General features: G+C 32.9%; 2 protein-coding genes across 2 annotated transcripts; both read right to left on the reverse strand.

Moving 5' to 3' along the window:
- Positions 1–205: 205 nt before the first annotated feature.
- On the reverse strand, positions 206–7,211 carry LOC122534631 (5-oxoprolinase). The gene is made up of 21 exons (XM_043665468.1): positions 6,236–7,211; positions 5,994–6,179; positions 5,668–5,906; positions 5,430–5,592; positions 5,280–5,365; positions 5,007–5,208; positions 4,483–4,743; positions 4,276–4,395; positions 3,959–4,160; positions 3,666–3,882; positions 3,454–3,592; positions 3,099–3,376; positions 2,757–3,017; positions 2,557–2,662; positions 2,260–2,427; positions 1,951–2,195; positions 1,772–1,883; positions 1,439–1,663; positions 1,188–1,369; positions 962–1,121; positions 206–457 (listed from the first exon to the last, which is right to left on the reverse strand). Exons 1-21 carry the CDS (start codon positions 6,407–6,409, stop codon positions 317–319), a joined length of 3,867 nt encoding a protein of 1,288 aa, XP_043521403.1. The 5' UTR covers positions 6,410–7,211; the 3' UTR covers positions 206–316.
- Positions 7,212–7,363: 152 nt separating this feature from the next.
- LOC122534632 (long-chain fatty acid transport protein 4-like) lies at positions 7,364–15,503 on the reverse strand. Its single transcript, XM_043665469.1, has 13 exons — positions 15,050–15,503; positions 10,922–11,072; positions 10,622–10,859; positions 10,148–10,376; positions 9,595–9,796; positions 9,182–9,374; positions 8,961–9,104; positions 8,751–8,888; positions 8,618–8,684; positions 8,443–8,533; positions 8,223–8,376; positions 8,075–8,130; positions 7,364–7,998 (listed from the first exon to the last, which is right to left on the reverse strand). The coding sequence occupies exons 1-13, from the start codon at positions 15,166–15,168 to the stop codon at positions 7,900–7,902; spliced, it is 1,881 nt and encodes a 626-aa protein (XP_043521404.1). The 5' UTR covers positions 15,169–15,503; the 3' UTR covers positions 7,364–7,899.
- Between the last annotated feature and the right edge of the window lie 296 nt (positions 15,504–15,799).

The following is a 15,799-nucleotide window of genomic DNA, read 5'->3' on the forward strand; positions in this document are numbered from 1 at the left end:
GTTCCCGAATGAACCGTGCAGGCAAATCGATGCTAGCTCCAGTAAATTTGATTCGGTTCTCGCTTCGATTTATTAAGAAACTTCTGAATAAACCATTTAACGATAAATTGAACGTTTAAATTACCCTCTTACTACCAGCTCTATCGTTATTATATTGGTCGTAATCGAACATCGACGGAATGGACGATCAAATCAATGTCGAATATTTGTTCACTTTCTATTTATTGTTTTTCATTGATATAATCACAAAGAATATTGTGCGCATTCTACGATTATTAAATTGCCGTTACTGCATATGTGCAATTACAAGTATATATTACACGGATTCTTGTGCTTTTCTGTATTCAAACACGCTGCCGCGTTCCACGAATCCTTGAGATTTTCTCTGAACTGATGATATCTTTTTACCGGGATGACCATAGCCACCACCTCCAGGAGTTTCCAGAATAAATGCGTCCTATAATAAAAAATGTTGATATTTAAGAAATATCGAACAATTCAAGAAATACTCGACGTTTGCTTGTATTTTTCAGTAGAAATGAAATTGCAAACAACGAAACATGTGAATTCGATATTACGAACATAAACAGAGAAACAAGTTCCAACAAGAAAAGTTGGAAACCAATAAACGTATTCTATCTTCTCCACGGTCTAAACAGTTGTGCGAAGTATAATTTTGTTTTGCTGTTTCAATAAGAATGCAACTAATATCGACGCAAATTTTTCCAAGCTATATGTACTGTGAAACATTGCTAGCAACGAGTTACAAACAGTTCCGATCATAGCTGAGATCAAATCTTTTGTGACTCAACACATTTTGCTTTCTTGAAATCCACACAATTTGCTGTTTTTTTTTTTTTTTTTCGTGTCATTTTTTATCGTGTAATATATAAAATTTATGCAAGTTGTATTTCTATACGAGAAACTGCTGGTTCTGTGAAAAAATTGCCGTTTTTCTTACCCCTGGGTACACTGATACCGCAGTTTTAGGACCTAAATTAATTTTTCGACCATCAGCTCTTTCTAATGTGTTTTTTCCTTTCTGACCTGGTTGTCCTCCTGCTAATCCTGGTGGATTATGTACTCTTCTTTCCGTCAATACAGATAACGTCATCGGTGCTCTATAGAATTTCAAGTACATGTACAACCATGTGTCATTTAGAAAATTTTCAATATGATAGAAATACCTAAATGTCATTTTTCGAATAACTCCATCACCACCAGTATGAGTACCAATTCCTCCACTGGCAGGTCGAAGAGAAAACTTATTAAGAATAACAGGATAACGAAGTTCTAATATCTCTGGATCAGTGATTCTTGTATTTGTCATATGCGTATGAATCCCTCCTCTACCATCCCACGTTGGACCCTTTGTAAATAATTTTTCAACAATTAAATATTACTAGTTTAGATGAAAGAAATAGAAAATATTTCTTACTGCTCCACTGCCTCCAGCGACTGTCTCATAATAACCCCACTCTTCAGTGCCAAGTGTTATATTATTCATGCAACCTTGTGACGCTGCACAAGCTCCAAAAGCTTGTAGAACTACATCAACCACTCGTTGAGACGTGAGCACATTGCCACCAACTACTGCAGCTTCCTCTGAAGGATCTAAAAGACATCCTTTTGGAATAAATATCTTTACGGGTGTTAGACAACCCTGAAAATGAAATAAATTATTCGATGATTAATAACAATGGTTAATAACAATTTTTTTTATATCTAGTAAGCAAATGAAGAATAATTTAAAAAAAAAAAACAATGTTACCTGGTTCAAAGGAACGTCTCTACCTACTATGCATCTTAAACAATAAATTAATGCAGAAAGAGTAATAGCTCTAGGCGCATTACAGTTACCCCACACTTCATAACCTGTACCACTAAAGTTTTTAAATTAAAAATCTTGAGGATCATAATTCTATTAATATAAGAAAGAAAAAGACTTACGTAAAATCGCAAACTGCTTCACCCTTGTTTATATCAATGTTCAAGAGAAATTGAATAGGACTTCCATCATCCAAATAATCTATTGCAGTTGTTACGGTGTTCCCAGTTTGTTCAAACAGCCGTTTGCCAACAGATTTTAACATATCCCTTACAGCAACTTCAGCATTGTGTTGAATATGGCCCATGTAAGCTTGCACCACATCGAGACCATATATATCGATCAATTCATTGACCAATAGCGATCCCTATAACATAGAAATTTATCGAAAATTATGAATGAAAGGCCAAAATTGTCATCGTGACAAATACTTTTTGATTAGCTGCAATCTGCGCCTTAAGATCGCTCAGATTGTCAGATAAATTTCTAGTTCCGGAACTTCCTGGAATTTTTCCAGGTGCCATTAACGCTTCCGTCAACTCTTTTTCTCTAAACACGCCTTTATGTACAAGTAGGAAGCTCTTGAAAGCCGCTCCTTCCTATAAAGAAATATAATTAATTAATTATATATTAATAGTCATAGTGTAGACACTCAACAAAGAGGAAAAACAAACATTAATTAAAGCTAGAAAGAATTTTTCATTGAAATTTTTGAAGAATTTTCATACTTGAAGCAAAGAAGTTGAATGCGGTGGCATGGAGCCAGGTGTAATACCTCCTATATCAGCGTGGTGTCCTCTGCTTGCTACAAAGAATACTGGTTTCTTCACATCTCTGTTCAAAAGCAAAAATACGTTCCAAATAAATAAAATCATCATCATTATAATTTTCTAAGATTTTCTAAGATAAAATAATAAAGAATGAATACTTGTAAAAAACTGGTGTAATGACAGTAAGATCTGGAAGATGCGATCCTCCAGCAGAGGGATGATTCGCAAGAATCACATCTCCTTCTGAAAATTCACCTTTGGAAACTTTCATCTGATACTGAACGGTCTCTTGCATAGCACCTAGATGCACGGGTATATGCGGAGCATTAGAAACCAAGCCACCATCAGGACCAAAAACAGCGCAGGAAAAATCTAAACGCTCCTTGATATTTGTCGAGATAGAAGTTCGCTGAAGAATCCTTTAAAGGCAACATGTCAGTTTATCAGAACCATGTACTTTATTTACTAAATAAATTTCCTAGACTGTATTTTCCATCTACCTGCCCATTTGTTCGGCAATGCTCATGAAACGATGGGAGAAGATACTCAATTGAATGGTATCCAAGTCGGACGTAACCTTGGACCGTAGCCCTTGACCAATTGTTATCCTCACATCACCGCGAGACGTAATCAATGCGGTGCAATCAGGTTCGATTAAAAGTGTGCTCAAACTGTCCATTATGATAGCTGGTCCCTGAATCACGTGGCCAGGTGACAAAGAATGTAATTGGTACACTTTGCTTTCCTGGTAACCATTTTCGAAATACACCATAGTAGTCTAAAGAAAAACTTATGTTTTGTTATTTAGTCCTATTATATTAACTTCCGGATTGATTATATCTTTCTTTTGCTTGCCTTTTCTAACTTTGGTTCATCGTTGGAAGAAGGTAAAATTGGATCTATCTGGATATCTGTTTTTCCTATGCCTCTTACTCTTACATCGTTCACCAAAATTTTTCGATTGGGCATGATGAAACCAAACTCTATTTGGTATCTTTATTTAATATAATTATGATTAATATTTATATTTCTTATTCTCTTTTTATATTTATATAATTAAACTTTACCTTTCCAGGAATGTAGTAAGAAAATCTCCATGCTTCATGCCTTTCTTTTGAGTATTTTGACTAGCAGTACACATTAGAGCACAATCTGTTCCTTCATAGCGTAAATGTAAGAAAGATTCTATTTCTATATGAGAGTCGGGAAATCCTTGAGCAGTCAACTTTTCTCGAACCTTCTTTTCCAAGACATCTAAACGTTCATCTAAACGTGCAAATGATTCTGAAAACAGAGAAAAACTAAAAAATTTGCATCAAAATTTAAATAGTAAAAATATAGGAATATTTTCTTCAGACACCTTTTTCATAAACTTCCATACTAGGTTCTTGAGCTTCTTCCACGACATCTGCCAGAGCCATTCCGTAAGCTGACAAAATTCCAGCATATTTATGAACAAAGACAGTTCCCATTCCTAGAGAACGTGCAATGGCACACGCGTGTTGTCCTCCGGCACCTCCAAAGCACGCCAAAACGTGGCGGGATGTATCATAACCCTTTGCCTAATTTGAAAAAAAGGAACTTTTTAAATGAATTAAAACATTAAATGAATTAAAACATTAATGTATATGTGTAATGTAAAAATGTTAAAAAAATCTCCTACAATTTATTATATACCTGCGTTAAAGCTCGTATTGGGCGACACATGGTTTCATTAGCTACTCTGATAAATCCCATTGCCACTTCTTCGATGGTCATTTTTGTTCCATGTCCCCCTGTCGCTAGAAATTCGTTTATCTATAAATCAGAGTTAATTTTTCAATAAGCTACTGATCATTTAACATTATATTATGACAATGTTTTAAGAAAGAATGATCTTTATACTTGATTCGTAAGTGTTTGGAAAGCCTCTATCGTTCGAGATTTGTCCAGTGGTTCGTTCTCATTCGGACCAAATATCTTCGGGAAATATTCTGGCAAAAGTCTTCCCAAAGCTAGATTCGCGTCAGTAACAGCCAGAGGACCTTTTTTCTTGTAACATGCCGGACCGGGATGAGCTCCAGCGCTCTCAGGTCCAACTTCGAAGAGACCTGACCTGAAGAAAAGCATCGATCCACCTCCGGCCGCAACTGTGTTCACGTCCAACTTCAATCCAATTTTGAAATTTGTTTCAAAATGTTATTTATCTTTTAAATCATTTCGACTAACATCGATTTTTATCTCAATAATTTCTCTTTTTATTCCATTTGCGAGATTTTTTTTTGTCAATTTAATAATTAATTCATATTTTGTCAATTTAATAATTAATTTAATCATTACTTTATTAATTTCGACAATTTATATAACTTGTGTCAACAATTATTTTATTAGAATTGAAAAAGCTTGAAGCGTCTATAAAGTAGAAATACCTGTGCAGCCTGAATCGTGACACCAGCGGTTGTACTCTCATATACATGCTCATAATTGCCACCATAACGACTGACATCAGTCGAAGTGCCACCCATATCAAACCCAATCACTGGTAAATTGGTCTCTTTTCCATAAGTAGTCATTGCGTAACCAACTACTCCACCTGCAGGGCCAGAAAGAATAGCTCGAGATCCGTTAAATCTGTAAAGAAAGACATATTCTATTAAGTGTTTTTAGCAGTGTCTTTACTAATTCAATAAAATTGCTCTTACGAATTCATCGGTGTCAATCCTCCATCGCTTTGCATGAATAAAACGTTTGCCTCTTTCAATTTATTTGTGAAACCAGAGGAGAATCTCTAAAATACATTTAATTATTATATATATGAGCAATTAATTGAAAAAGTATATTAAAAAAGATACCTGCAAATATTGTTTAATATGTGGTGTTAAATATGCATCAGCACAAGCAGTGAATCCTCGAGGAACTATTCTCACCATAGGCATAACTTCGTGAGAAAGCGAAACTTGCTGAAAACCAGCAAGTTTTGCCAATTCTCCTACTCTTATCTCATGTTCAGCAAACCTAAAATAAATGAACAAATATGAACAAAATTTAATAAAATATTAAATTAGATCATAACTGATGTTTGAAACTAACGTGTAACTATGCGCCAAAACTACGGCTAAACTTTCAATTCCTGATTTTTTTAACTCAACCAGATCTAGTTTTAACTTTTCTTCATCAAGTTCTTGAGTGATAAAAAGATCTTCGCCCGTAGATCCGGTTACTCTGCGCCATTGTTTATTATTCATTTGACATTTCCCAGGTAACTCAGGTATCACTCTGCATTTGATTTCAACTACCTTTTTGTATAATACTTCCGGAGTCACTATTTGCTAAAAAGAAAAGAACATGTTTTGCAATTACTTCAATTGAATTATTTCAAATTGTATATTAATTTAACAGTGTATTTAAATACATACCAAATCAAATATATTTGGTCGTGCTTGATTACCAATGAAAAGTAGATCTTTGAATCCTTCGTTAATCAAAAGTGCCATTTTCGCACCCTTTCTTTCTAAAAGAGCATTTGTGGCAACTGTTGTACCCATTCGAATCCATGATATTAACGAGGTATCTATTTCCCCATCGATTTTTTTTCCAGTTTCCTGAAATTGCTCTATGTTAGATATCAAGTAAGTTTTTAGATGACAATTAGAAATACCTGTTCAAGAATTCTGCGAATTCCTTCGCGTGGTGCGTCTTCGTAATTAGTAGGATCCACAGAAAGCAGTTTCATCACTCGAATTTTACCGCCTGGACATCTAGCGTAAATATCAGTAAATGTACCGCCGCGATCTATAGCAAACTCGAATTTCTCGTGGCCCATTTTACACATTGTGTCTGCTCGACAAATGTTCGAGGAATTGTGCGGTTATAATTTCGGTCAGAAACCAGAAGAAACAAAATCCAGCTCGAAAGCAGATTAAAATTTGTACACAGTAAACTTTTAATCAATTTGTACACAGCTTGATAAGATTTGGAGTTGATAGATTTAAACAATGTATACATAACAGAGCAAACAGAGCAAACTGCTTGGGCGTGTTTGCTATAATGTCACAAATGATAGACACAGGACAACTAATTTTTAATTATTAAAAAGAATTCAGAATACACAATGATTGTCGAAAAGACTGTTTTTTTTTTTTCTTTTCTTCTTTTGATACAATAATGATAGAAACAATCAATATAATTAATAATTATCAATAATGACTGATTCTTGTTAATATGATAGCACTTAGTTTGCAACTGTTTTATCAAATATTCTCTGATATAGTATACTCGATAGCAGCAATGTAGAAACGATCGACACAATAGATTATTAGTATTTTTCCATTTCCTTGTTTTGATAATGGCCGATTATGTAACATGATGACAAATTCGAGTCTGTCCTCAAAATTTTCTTGAAATGAATTTGTAGACCATTCTTATCTATGAACGATAAAAGTTAGAATATGATGTCACTATGACTAATTGGGATTATTATAGAAATGTCATTTTCATTCTGGAGAAATTTCAGGAAGTAATATTTTCCGAAATTAAATAATTTAAGTAAACAAAATTATTTCACCAATTTCTGATGGTGAATATATTTTTTTATTAAATCGTTAATTCCATTGTAGTAAGTGCAAATAGCAAAGAATATTAGATCCGATAGATATTACACGTTAGTCTAATAATGAAGGTCACTGTACTCCGACCGAGACTGCGCACCAATGACTTCTGCTATTAGAGACAACACTTCGGGTGGGCGTAAAGTAAGGCACCTTCAGAGGACAAAGTCCAACTCGAATTGGTTTTTCTCAACAAGGGGACAATTTATTAAACTACGACACGACGCTTCAAATTTACACACGTTACTTTACAGAGTTACCATCACTTTGTGCTACTACCTCCACCAACTTCTTATAAAATAACTTAAAATCTTATTCTCTAGAGATATGTAACAAATACAAATACATCTAGCCCATTAAAATTAACAGTTTGAGTAATTTGCAGGATGTAAGTGTTTGTCATGAATATTTTTCTTTTAAATATATTATAAATGTACTAAATCTATTTGTTTCTCTCGCCTTTTTTTTCGTTTTTTAAATTTTACTATTCTGAATTATTGAATTTCAACAATAAAAAAAAGTAGAATAAAATAAGTATAAAAATACTTATAAATATATTTGTTCCAGCTAATTTGTTTGTGATGAAATGTTCGGGATGGCTGCGAATACTTGTGTAGACAAAAGATAAATCTGTCTAATAGACTTTTTCTCTCATCAATAAATAAAAATTATACAAAGTCGAGATTTCTTATACTTTCATTTTCTTAAGGATTTCTCACAATCGAACTTTTCCCTCAAGTATATTGTTATAAATCTGTTCTGACAGCTTCACATAAACACCAGAATTATCAAGGAAATAAATTGGATCCGTAACCTGTACAAATAAAATTGCACAAATAACACATTGTGAAATATTAAATATAAAATATTACTTTTTTATAAAAAAATACCTTTTTAATATTGAATCCGTCTTCTTGAAGATCTTTTTTCTTCAACTTAAATGTGCCTAATGGAATAAAAACTTCGAATTATTGACATAAATGAATTATAATATTGATTGGAAAATACTTGAATAAATAAATTTATTAAAATACTTGCCGGTCATTGGTAATTCTGACAAGACTCGAATAAAAAGAGGTCTGGCATATGACGGCAAAGATTTTTTCAAACCATCTGCCATTTCTTTAATATTCAGAGTATTTTCTGGATCATAAATGGCAGCCATTCCAGCTTTTCCTTCGGTTCCAGGTACCTGTTAATTGCACAACTTTATAAATTTACCCAGTATAAAAATTGATTAAATTTCATTACCAATTACCTCGACTCCATACACAGCTGCGTCTTTTAAACCTATCAAATTACTAACAACAGCTTCTACCTCAGATGTAGCGACATTTTCACCGTGCCACCTACATTTATAAAAATTAAAAACAGACTTTAAATTATAAAATGTAACTCTACATAATTAAAATATCATAACAAAAATATCTTGCCTAAATGTATCACCAGTCCTATCCTTAAAATAAAAGTACCCAAATTCATCCATGAGCAATATATCACCTATAGAAAGAACATAGTTGAATTATAAATATTTTTTTATATTCTTTATCGGTTTATTTCACTGACCAGAATTAAAGACTCTGTCTCCCTTTCGGAAAACATCGCGAAGAATTTTTTGTTCTGATGCTTTTCTATCTACATATCCAGAAAAATCATTCAACACTCTCTTTGGATTAATTTTACCTACGAAGACACCTGATTCACCTAAACGAAAATAAAAAAATTGCCAAAGAAAAGTTAAGGCTTCGAAGTTTTAAACATAAAATCTATTATTACCAGGTTTGCAACGGATGCACAGGCCGTCTGGTCCTCTCATAGGTTCGCCAGTCTCTTCATCAACTCTCAACAAAGCTACAGGGTACAAAGAACCAGCGCAGAGTGGTACAAATCCCACTGCACCAATCTTGTTATCGATATTCACTGAAAATAATTCAGAAAAATAATAATTTACAATCGGAATCAAGAAAAAAAGAAAATATGAAGTAAGCGTGAATTACCAAGATTTGAATTTCCTTCAGTGGCACCGTAAAATTCACCTATATGCTTCACACCAAATCTCTCCACGAAAGGCTTCCAAATCTGAGGTCTGAGACCGTTTCCAAACATTAATCGAACTTTGTGTGTAGTGTCGCAAGGAGCTGGTGGCGCAGTGAGCAGATACCGACATATCTCACCAATATATTGTGCTACCTATGACCAATATTCTCTCATGCAATGAATTATACTTGTAATAATGTCAATTTTGAATAAATCAAAACTAGCTTTAATAGTTTGAAAATCTAAAGTTCAAAGAACAAAAAAAAACGAAATGTGTACAAGATTTTATCGACATTTAAGTTCAAGCTAAATTACTATTAAATCTATCAGTATTAGTACAAAATCTAAAACAATAATGTATAAATAACTTTACAGTGCATTCATAATGAACGCAATCCGGCCAGAACTTGGAAGCACTGAACCGTCTGCGAAGTACGACTGTGATTCCTCTCAGCAGTGCTTGACCTACTCCAATTAATCCCCCAGCCGTGTGATAAAGTGGCAAAGAATTGTAAATGCGATCGGTTGGTCGTAGGTTTAACATGAAATTCACACCACACGACATCAGCATATATCTAGAATGATAATTAGTCGTCAATAACCGTATGATAAAACGTTGCAATACAGAATGATACTCGTGACGAGCATTATGTAGACTTGAAGTTTTATATTTCTTCTACATAAAAAAACAATATGCAAATATAACAAAATATAATAAGAAAATTTGAATATTATCAAAATACCAAGAATTTACTTATTCATATGCTAATCATTTCTAGTAAGAGTGTTTGTAAAAAAATGAATAAACTTAGTAAACAGTTTGAAGGATAAAAATTGTTCTCGCGTCTTGTTTTCTTATAGCTGTCATTGAAGATGATCGATCGGCTAAAGTATTAATCAAAAAAGAAAATAAGAATATGATATACCTTAAATTGGTAATAACGGCAGCTTTCGGCATTCCTGTGGTACCAGATGTGTATATATAAATCAATTTGTCTCTAGGAACACCAAAAGCCACGGTGTCTAGAGGGCTAATATCGACGTTGCTGATTTCTGGATTGAGATCGATTGCTCCTTCCAGGCATGAAGTATTGGACAATTCGGACCACTGATACAGTGCTACATGCGGAATTCTCTCCCTGATTTCATTAATCGCTAGAGAGAAAATTGCATTGATTCCAGTTTCAATTTATTTCACATAATAATTTACAAATAACTAAATGATGTTACTATATGAATAAAAGAAAAATATGGAACTAACTTATGCCTGCATTCATTGTAATATTCATTATGCATCTTACTTTTAAATAAAGTATGTATTTGTACTACATGATGTACTTCAGTATTTTCTGAGAAATTATTATTCCTTGTTTCCGATTCTAGAAACAATTTGATCTTACCATCTTTAAAACTTGATCCAAAGATGACAGCCTTACAATTAGCAGCCTTGATACTATGCACCAAGACATCCTGACGAAGGTTCGTGTTAAGAAGAGCACCTACTAAACCAGCTTTACTCAAGCCCAGCCAGATTCCTACGTATTCAGGTCGACTTTCCAAAATCAGGCCAATTGTATCTTCGCGAGACAGAGATTTTCCATGGAAGTAACGTCCTAATCGATTGCTGTATTCTTCCAACTGCATTCGTCAATGAGAAACATTACTCTATTGCTCTGCAGACTATAATTATTTCAACTCACCTCCCGATAACTCCATTCTTTATCTTCGAAGATAAAGGCAATTTTGTCGGGATTAGCAGTGGCATGTCTCGTGAATAACTTCGCCACGGTAAATTTTCGCCATTCCCACCACCATAGTAACACGTTCACTCGAACAAACCTATATGCTCCCCTATTTTCGAAACAAAATCATTTTTTATTGTTAATTTTGATCTTTGTACATTTATTTACTAGAATCTTTATCGTTGTTGCGAAATTTGACGCATTTTTTTAATCAAAGATATCGAGAAACAAATAATCAAAAATAATGATCGAATGAAATAATTTGAAAATGATTGATTATTCATTACAGAAAATAAAAAAGATAATTACAATATAAATTATATAGTCGCATAGGATTTAAGTAGTATTATTTTTAAAGGTAACTCCGTGGATTGTATGCAATGCATTTCTATGATGGGAAAGAAATTAATAGAAAAAGGATCAAATGAAATGATTAGAAACAAATTAGGGTACGGGCAATGAATAGATGGTTACATGTTTTCTGACTCAATGATGCGTTTCTCTGTCGCGCATCGTTACATACGTTCCTCTCTAACGATACGTTCTTCTCTTTCTAAATCAATTGAGTAATTTCGCGCTCGACACGCGCGTTGCGTCCATCCACACGAATGCTATATTTTCGCCATTCTTTTCTGCATATCTAACCAATTATTTTATCAAAAATAAATGTAACAAATCAATAGTTAATAAAAGATTGCGATTTCCTTCATATTAAAATTCGTTAAATAGGGATATTTTCTTTTGATCTAAACTCTTATATGTTTTTAAGAAAATATAATTTATTCAGAATTAATTGACTAATTTAAAATGTAAAACGAACAGTATGAATATTTAAAGTAATATCATATTATAAGGTTAAAAATAAGTTATTAATGCTAGAAATACATAAGGATTGCTCTATGTCTCTGGAAAATTACGTCTTTGTTGAAGCTCTTGTATCGCGGTGAGCATACGACACCAGCGGTCAGCCCCTTCCAGTACTTCCACGGTGATTAAATGAAATTAAATAAAATAACGAAGCAAGCTCTGCATGCTAGGTATAAGGATAATCCTCGGCTGCGGTTTCGTTGACATGCATTAATCTCATAATAGATTTTCACAGGGTTGCAAATAAGCGACAACTATATCTAGACAACTTTCTTATCTTCTTTAAAATTGTTTAAAAAAAAATTATGGCCGTTTTCAAAATATTTAATTTTTATTGAATTTAATTACTTGTTGTGTATTAAATCAATCATGGAAACTAAATTTTAATGAAATGCTGACGTGTAACATTTGTTCGTGATATCATGAACGTTATAACTCATCAGTGAATTGAGATTTACATTACTTTAGAGACATTACAATTTTCAACGAATAGAATATCATCCTTTATTTGAAATTCAAATTATGTACACGAAATTGCTAAAGTCATTATATACAAATACACGAATTTATAGTTTCCTGTAACTTCTCAATTCTGTCCAATACTAAAACATTAACTATTATGTAATAATAGGAGATAGTAATAATAATAATAATAATAATAATAGAGGAGAAATGTTTGTAGTCTCTCTAGGAAACTGTAACGGTTAAGATGCTCCGATACAGGGCAAATAAGACAGTTGCTGTTCGAGTCGCGATAGACCAACGCTTAATGGAATGCAAACGCTGGCATCCAGCACTCGTTCGTGGACAAGGCTGTTACCTGTTTATCTTTCGTTAAGAAAATTTTGCAAATGATGTTTACACGCATAACGCGTGCAATAGCCCCTGGAACAGAAATAAACCAATGCACCATCGTCCTTCTTATATCTGATATTTCAACAACCTGTTGCAATCGTTTGTATGTGACGCCTCTTGGTAAAACCTCATACCTTGTTTCAATCGATGTAAAATCATACAAAATCAGAATTTAAAAAATGAAACAATTATCGTATAAAACACTGTGTATGTAAATGATTTTCAATTCTTCTTTTAGTCTTGTCTGAATAGTTTTTGACTTTATTAATAGTGATTAGATATTGAGTTTTAGTTAAGTATTTACTATATAAGTATATATTATAAGTTATTGGATTTTAACAATACATCGATGTTAAAGAATAGTAAGAGGATCTGCAATAATTTTTATTTCTATGATTTACAAGTGCGTGAGGAGATATAAAAATGTAACGTTTGGATTTTTTATCATACTATGTACTTTTCGAGCATACTGATAATTATGTATAAGAGGATGTTTATTAAATTTATAGGAAATTTGAAAATACAGAAACCTGTAGAAAGCATTAAATATATAAAATTCTATAAAATATTCAAAATACAGAAACATTATAAGATTTAATACGACATTATAAGATTTAATAATTGAAATAGTTGAAATTTCTACTTTTGAGTTCATTTCATTAATTGTTTTAATAAAAATATGAATTTGCATAAACATTCATAGTAAGTAGAAATAAGACTAATAATATACCTAATAATATAAGTTGTCAATTTCTAGGTTAATATTTTTCTTTCTTTTTTAATTTAAAAGTAGATAAAGTTGCTTTTTTACAATTAAAACATACATATATATAATCTCAAAAAGCTTTCAAGCGGAGTTATTAACAATATATAACTTGAACTAGGATTAAATGCTGATAAATGCTATTTGAGTGGTTTGTATGATCAATGTATCGATCGAACGAACACTCCACTATAGGAAATCCAAGTATCAATAAAATGAAGCACACTATACACAATTATAGTTTAGAACAATCCTATAATTTTGGATATCAAAATATCAAAAATATGTTTGGAAAATTTTTATTCATTCATGCCGCCAAATTTAATTCTTCTTTACTGCAAGTACAAAAAAATCTTGCTCGTTTCTTTTCGTAATAAAAAAAAAAAAACTGCCCTGTAATCAAATTTTGATCAAACCCGCGCCGTCGTCAAACAATTATATATTAAATGAAAGGACAAAAGAAAATTAGAAAGTAAGATCGAGCCAATCAAAACTAAATCTTCTCAATCTCGAAACTCTCAAAACTTCGAGACATTAACACGATGCGATGAGCCATCGAGCGTATATGCGGCTTCAAAACAATGTTATTCAACCGACTGTTTAAATTCCATGCACTTCATATTGGTTCTACAATAGTCGTTCACGGTAGCACAATGCGCGGGATGCATTCGCCAATGAACATATAGCCAACTACACGCATTCACAAAGAATATTCTTACTTCTACTCACAATGAAAACATGCATTTCGAATATCTTTATAGAACAGAAGCTGTATTTTCTATCAAAATACGTACAATTTTAACAACTCTTTTGTATATTTACGGATTCTTGCAATTCTTTAAAACTCACAAACTCGCTTGAATAACTAATACGATCACGCGTTCACGCGTGGATTCACTCGACACAGGACCTTTGCTCGCGTTCAATAGTATCGTAAGTGATCTAATTGTAAAGAATGAGTTAGGAGAAGGAACTTGCCGTATACATATTGCAGCATGATGTGTATAATTCCAAGCCTGATAGTCTATTCAGATGTCATTTGAAACGACATCCGGGATTAGAGATATTTATTTAAGAATTTAGTACCGTAATGAGCATATATACGAAACAGGTACGCTCCTTATTTAAACGCTTTTTTCGAAAGTGTTTAAATAAGGAGTCTTTATAGAGGCATAGATGGAAATGGTTAAGAAAGCGTTTTCAACAAAAAACTCGCATGAATGGATCGCGAATGATTATTTTTAGAATCGTTTTCTTAATGATTATTTTAATGTTTCCTTTATTCTGCAATCGTGCAGCCCTCGATTATCAACACAAGCACGTGGTCTCGCAATATCACTAAACGTCAACCATGGTTCGAAGGTCGTTTGCGGAACAGATCATCCGTGCTTTTATTAATAATATTGTTACCCAAATTAATACATGACGCAACCAATCTGTTTGATTAAAATATTTTCACGTAAATACCAACGGTGAAAGAAAATAATTATGTCATCGGATCATATTTCGTCAGAAACGAAACAGCTATGCCACGATGGTATTTCGCATCATGATGGTATTCTCCCAATTTAATCCAATAAATAGCTTTTCTAAATACTCACAGCACGTCTCTAGGCAAAGTTTTGTAGAGTAAGTAAATGAAACGTCGTCTTTTTCCCGTGAGTAGATAGGCGCCGATAAATACGGATATAGCCGCGACCACCATCTCGTATATTCCCATGATTGACTAATGTGAAAATCGCGCTTAGATCTGCCGATGAGTGTTCGATCGCATAAGAAAGAATAAAAAAGAATAAAAAGAGCAAAAAAATTTGCGCTAAATCGAATTTACGTTCAACAATGAGTACGGACGACGCGAGCAAGCAATCGATGTCGCGATCGAACAACGACTGAATATTCGTTTAACGACCGTGTACAATGTACACGATGCGGCTGACTACCGATGTGTGTAGACTCTCGCGAAACGTATAAGTATTCGTTATTGATAGTGGGGGAGCTCGTGTTCTGTAATCGTAGTTGCGTTCGCTTATGCGAGCAAATTTTGCAATAATGCGCGAAAGAGCTTCTTTCTTCTTATAATTCTAATTGATCTTAATTCATGTTTAATAATTTAAGAATATAATGTATAATTGTTAAGAATTAAGAATAGTATATAGAATTAAGAAATACAGAATTCATTAATTAATAACATATAGAACTTTTTTTAAGGAAAATAGAACAAAAAGTATTATATTTTTTAATGCCTTAACGAGATAAAAATCGCGTTATGTTATTATGTATATTAAAATTTAATTTTTTCCAAAGTAATCGGAATTTCGAAGAGATATTTCTTAACATCAAAGGTTTGGAAG

The sequence above is a fragment of the Frieseomelitta varia genome, unplaced genomic scaffold, assembly GCF_011392965.1.
Source record: "Frieseomelitta varia isolate USP_RPSP 00005682 unplaced genomic scaffold, Fvar_1.2 scaffold_62, whole genome shotgun sequence".
Classification (NCBI taxonomy): domain Eukaryota; kingdom Metazoa; phylum Arthropoda; class Insecta; order Hymenoptera; family Apidae; genus Frieseomelitta; species Frieseomelitta varia.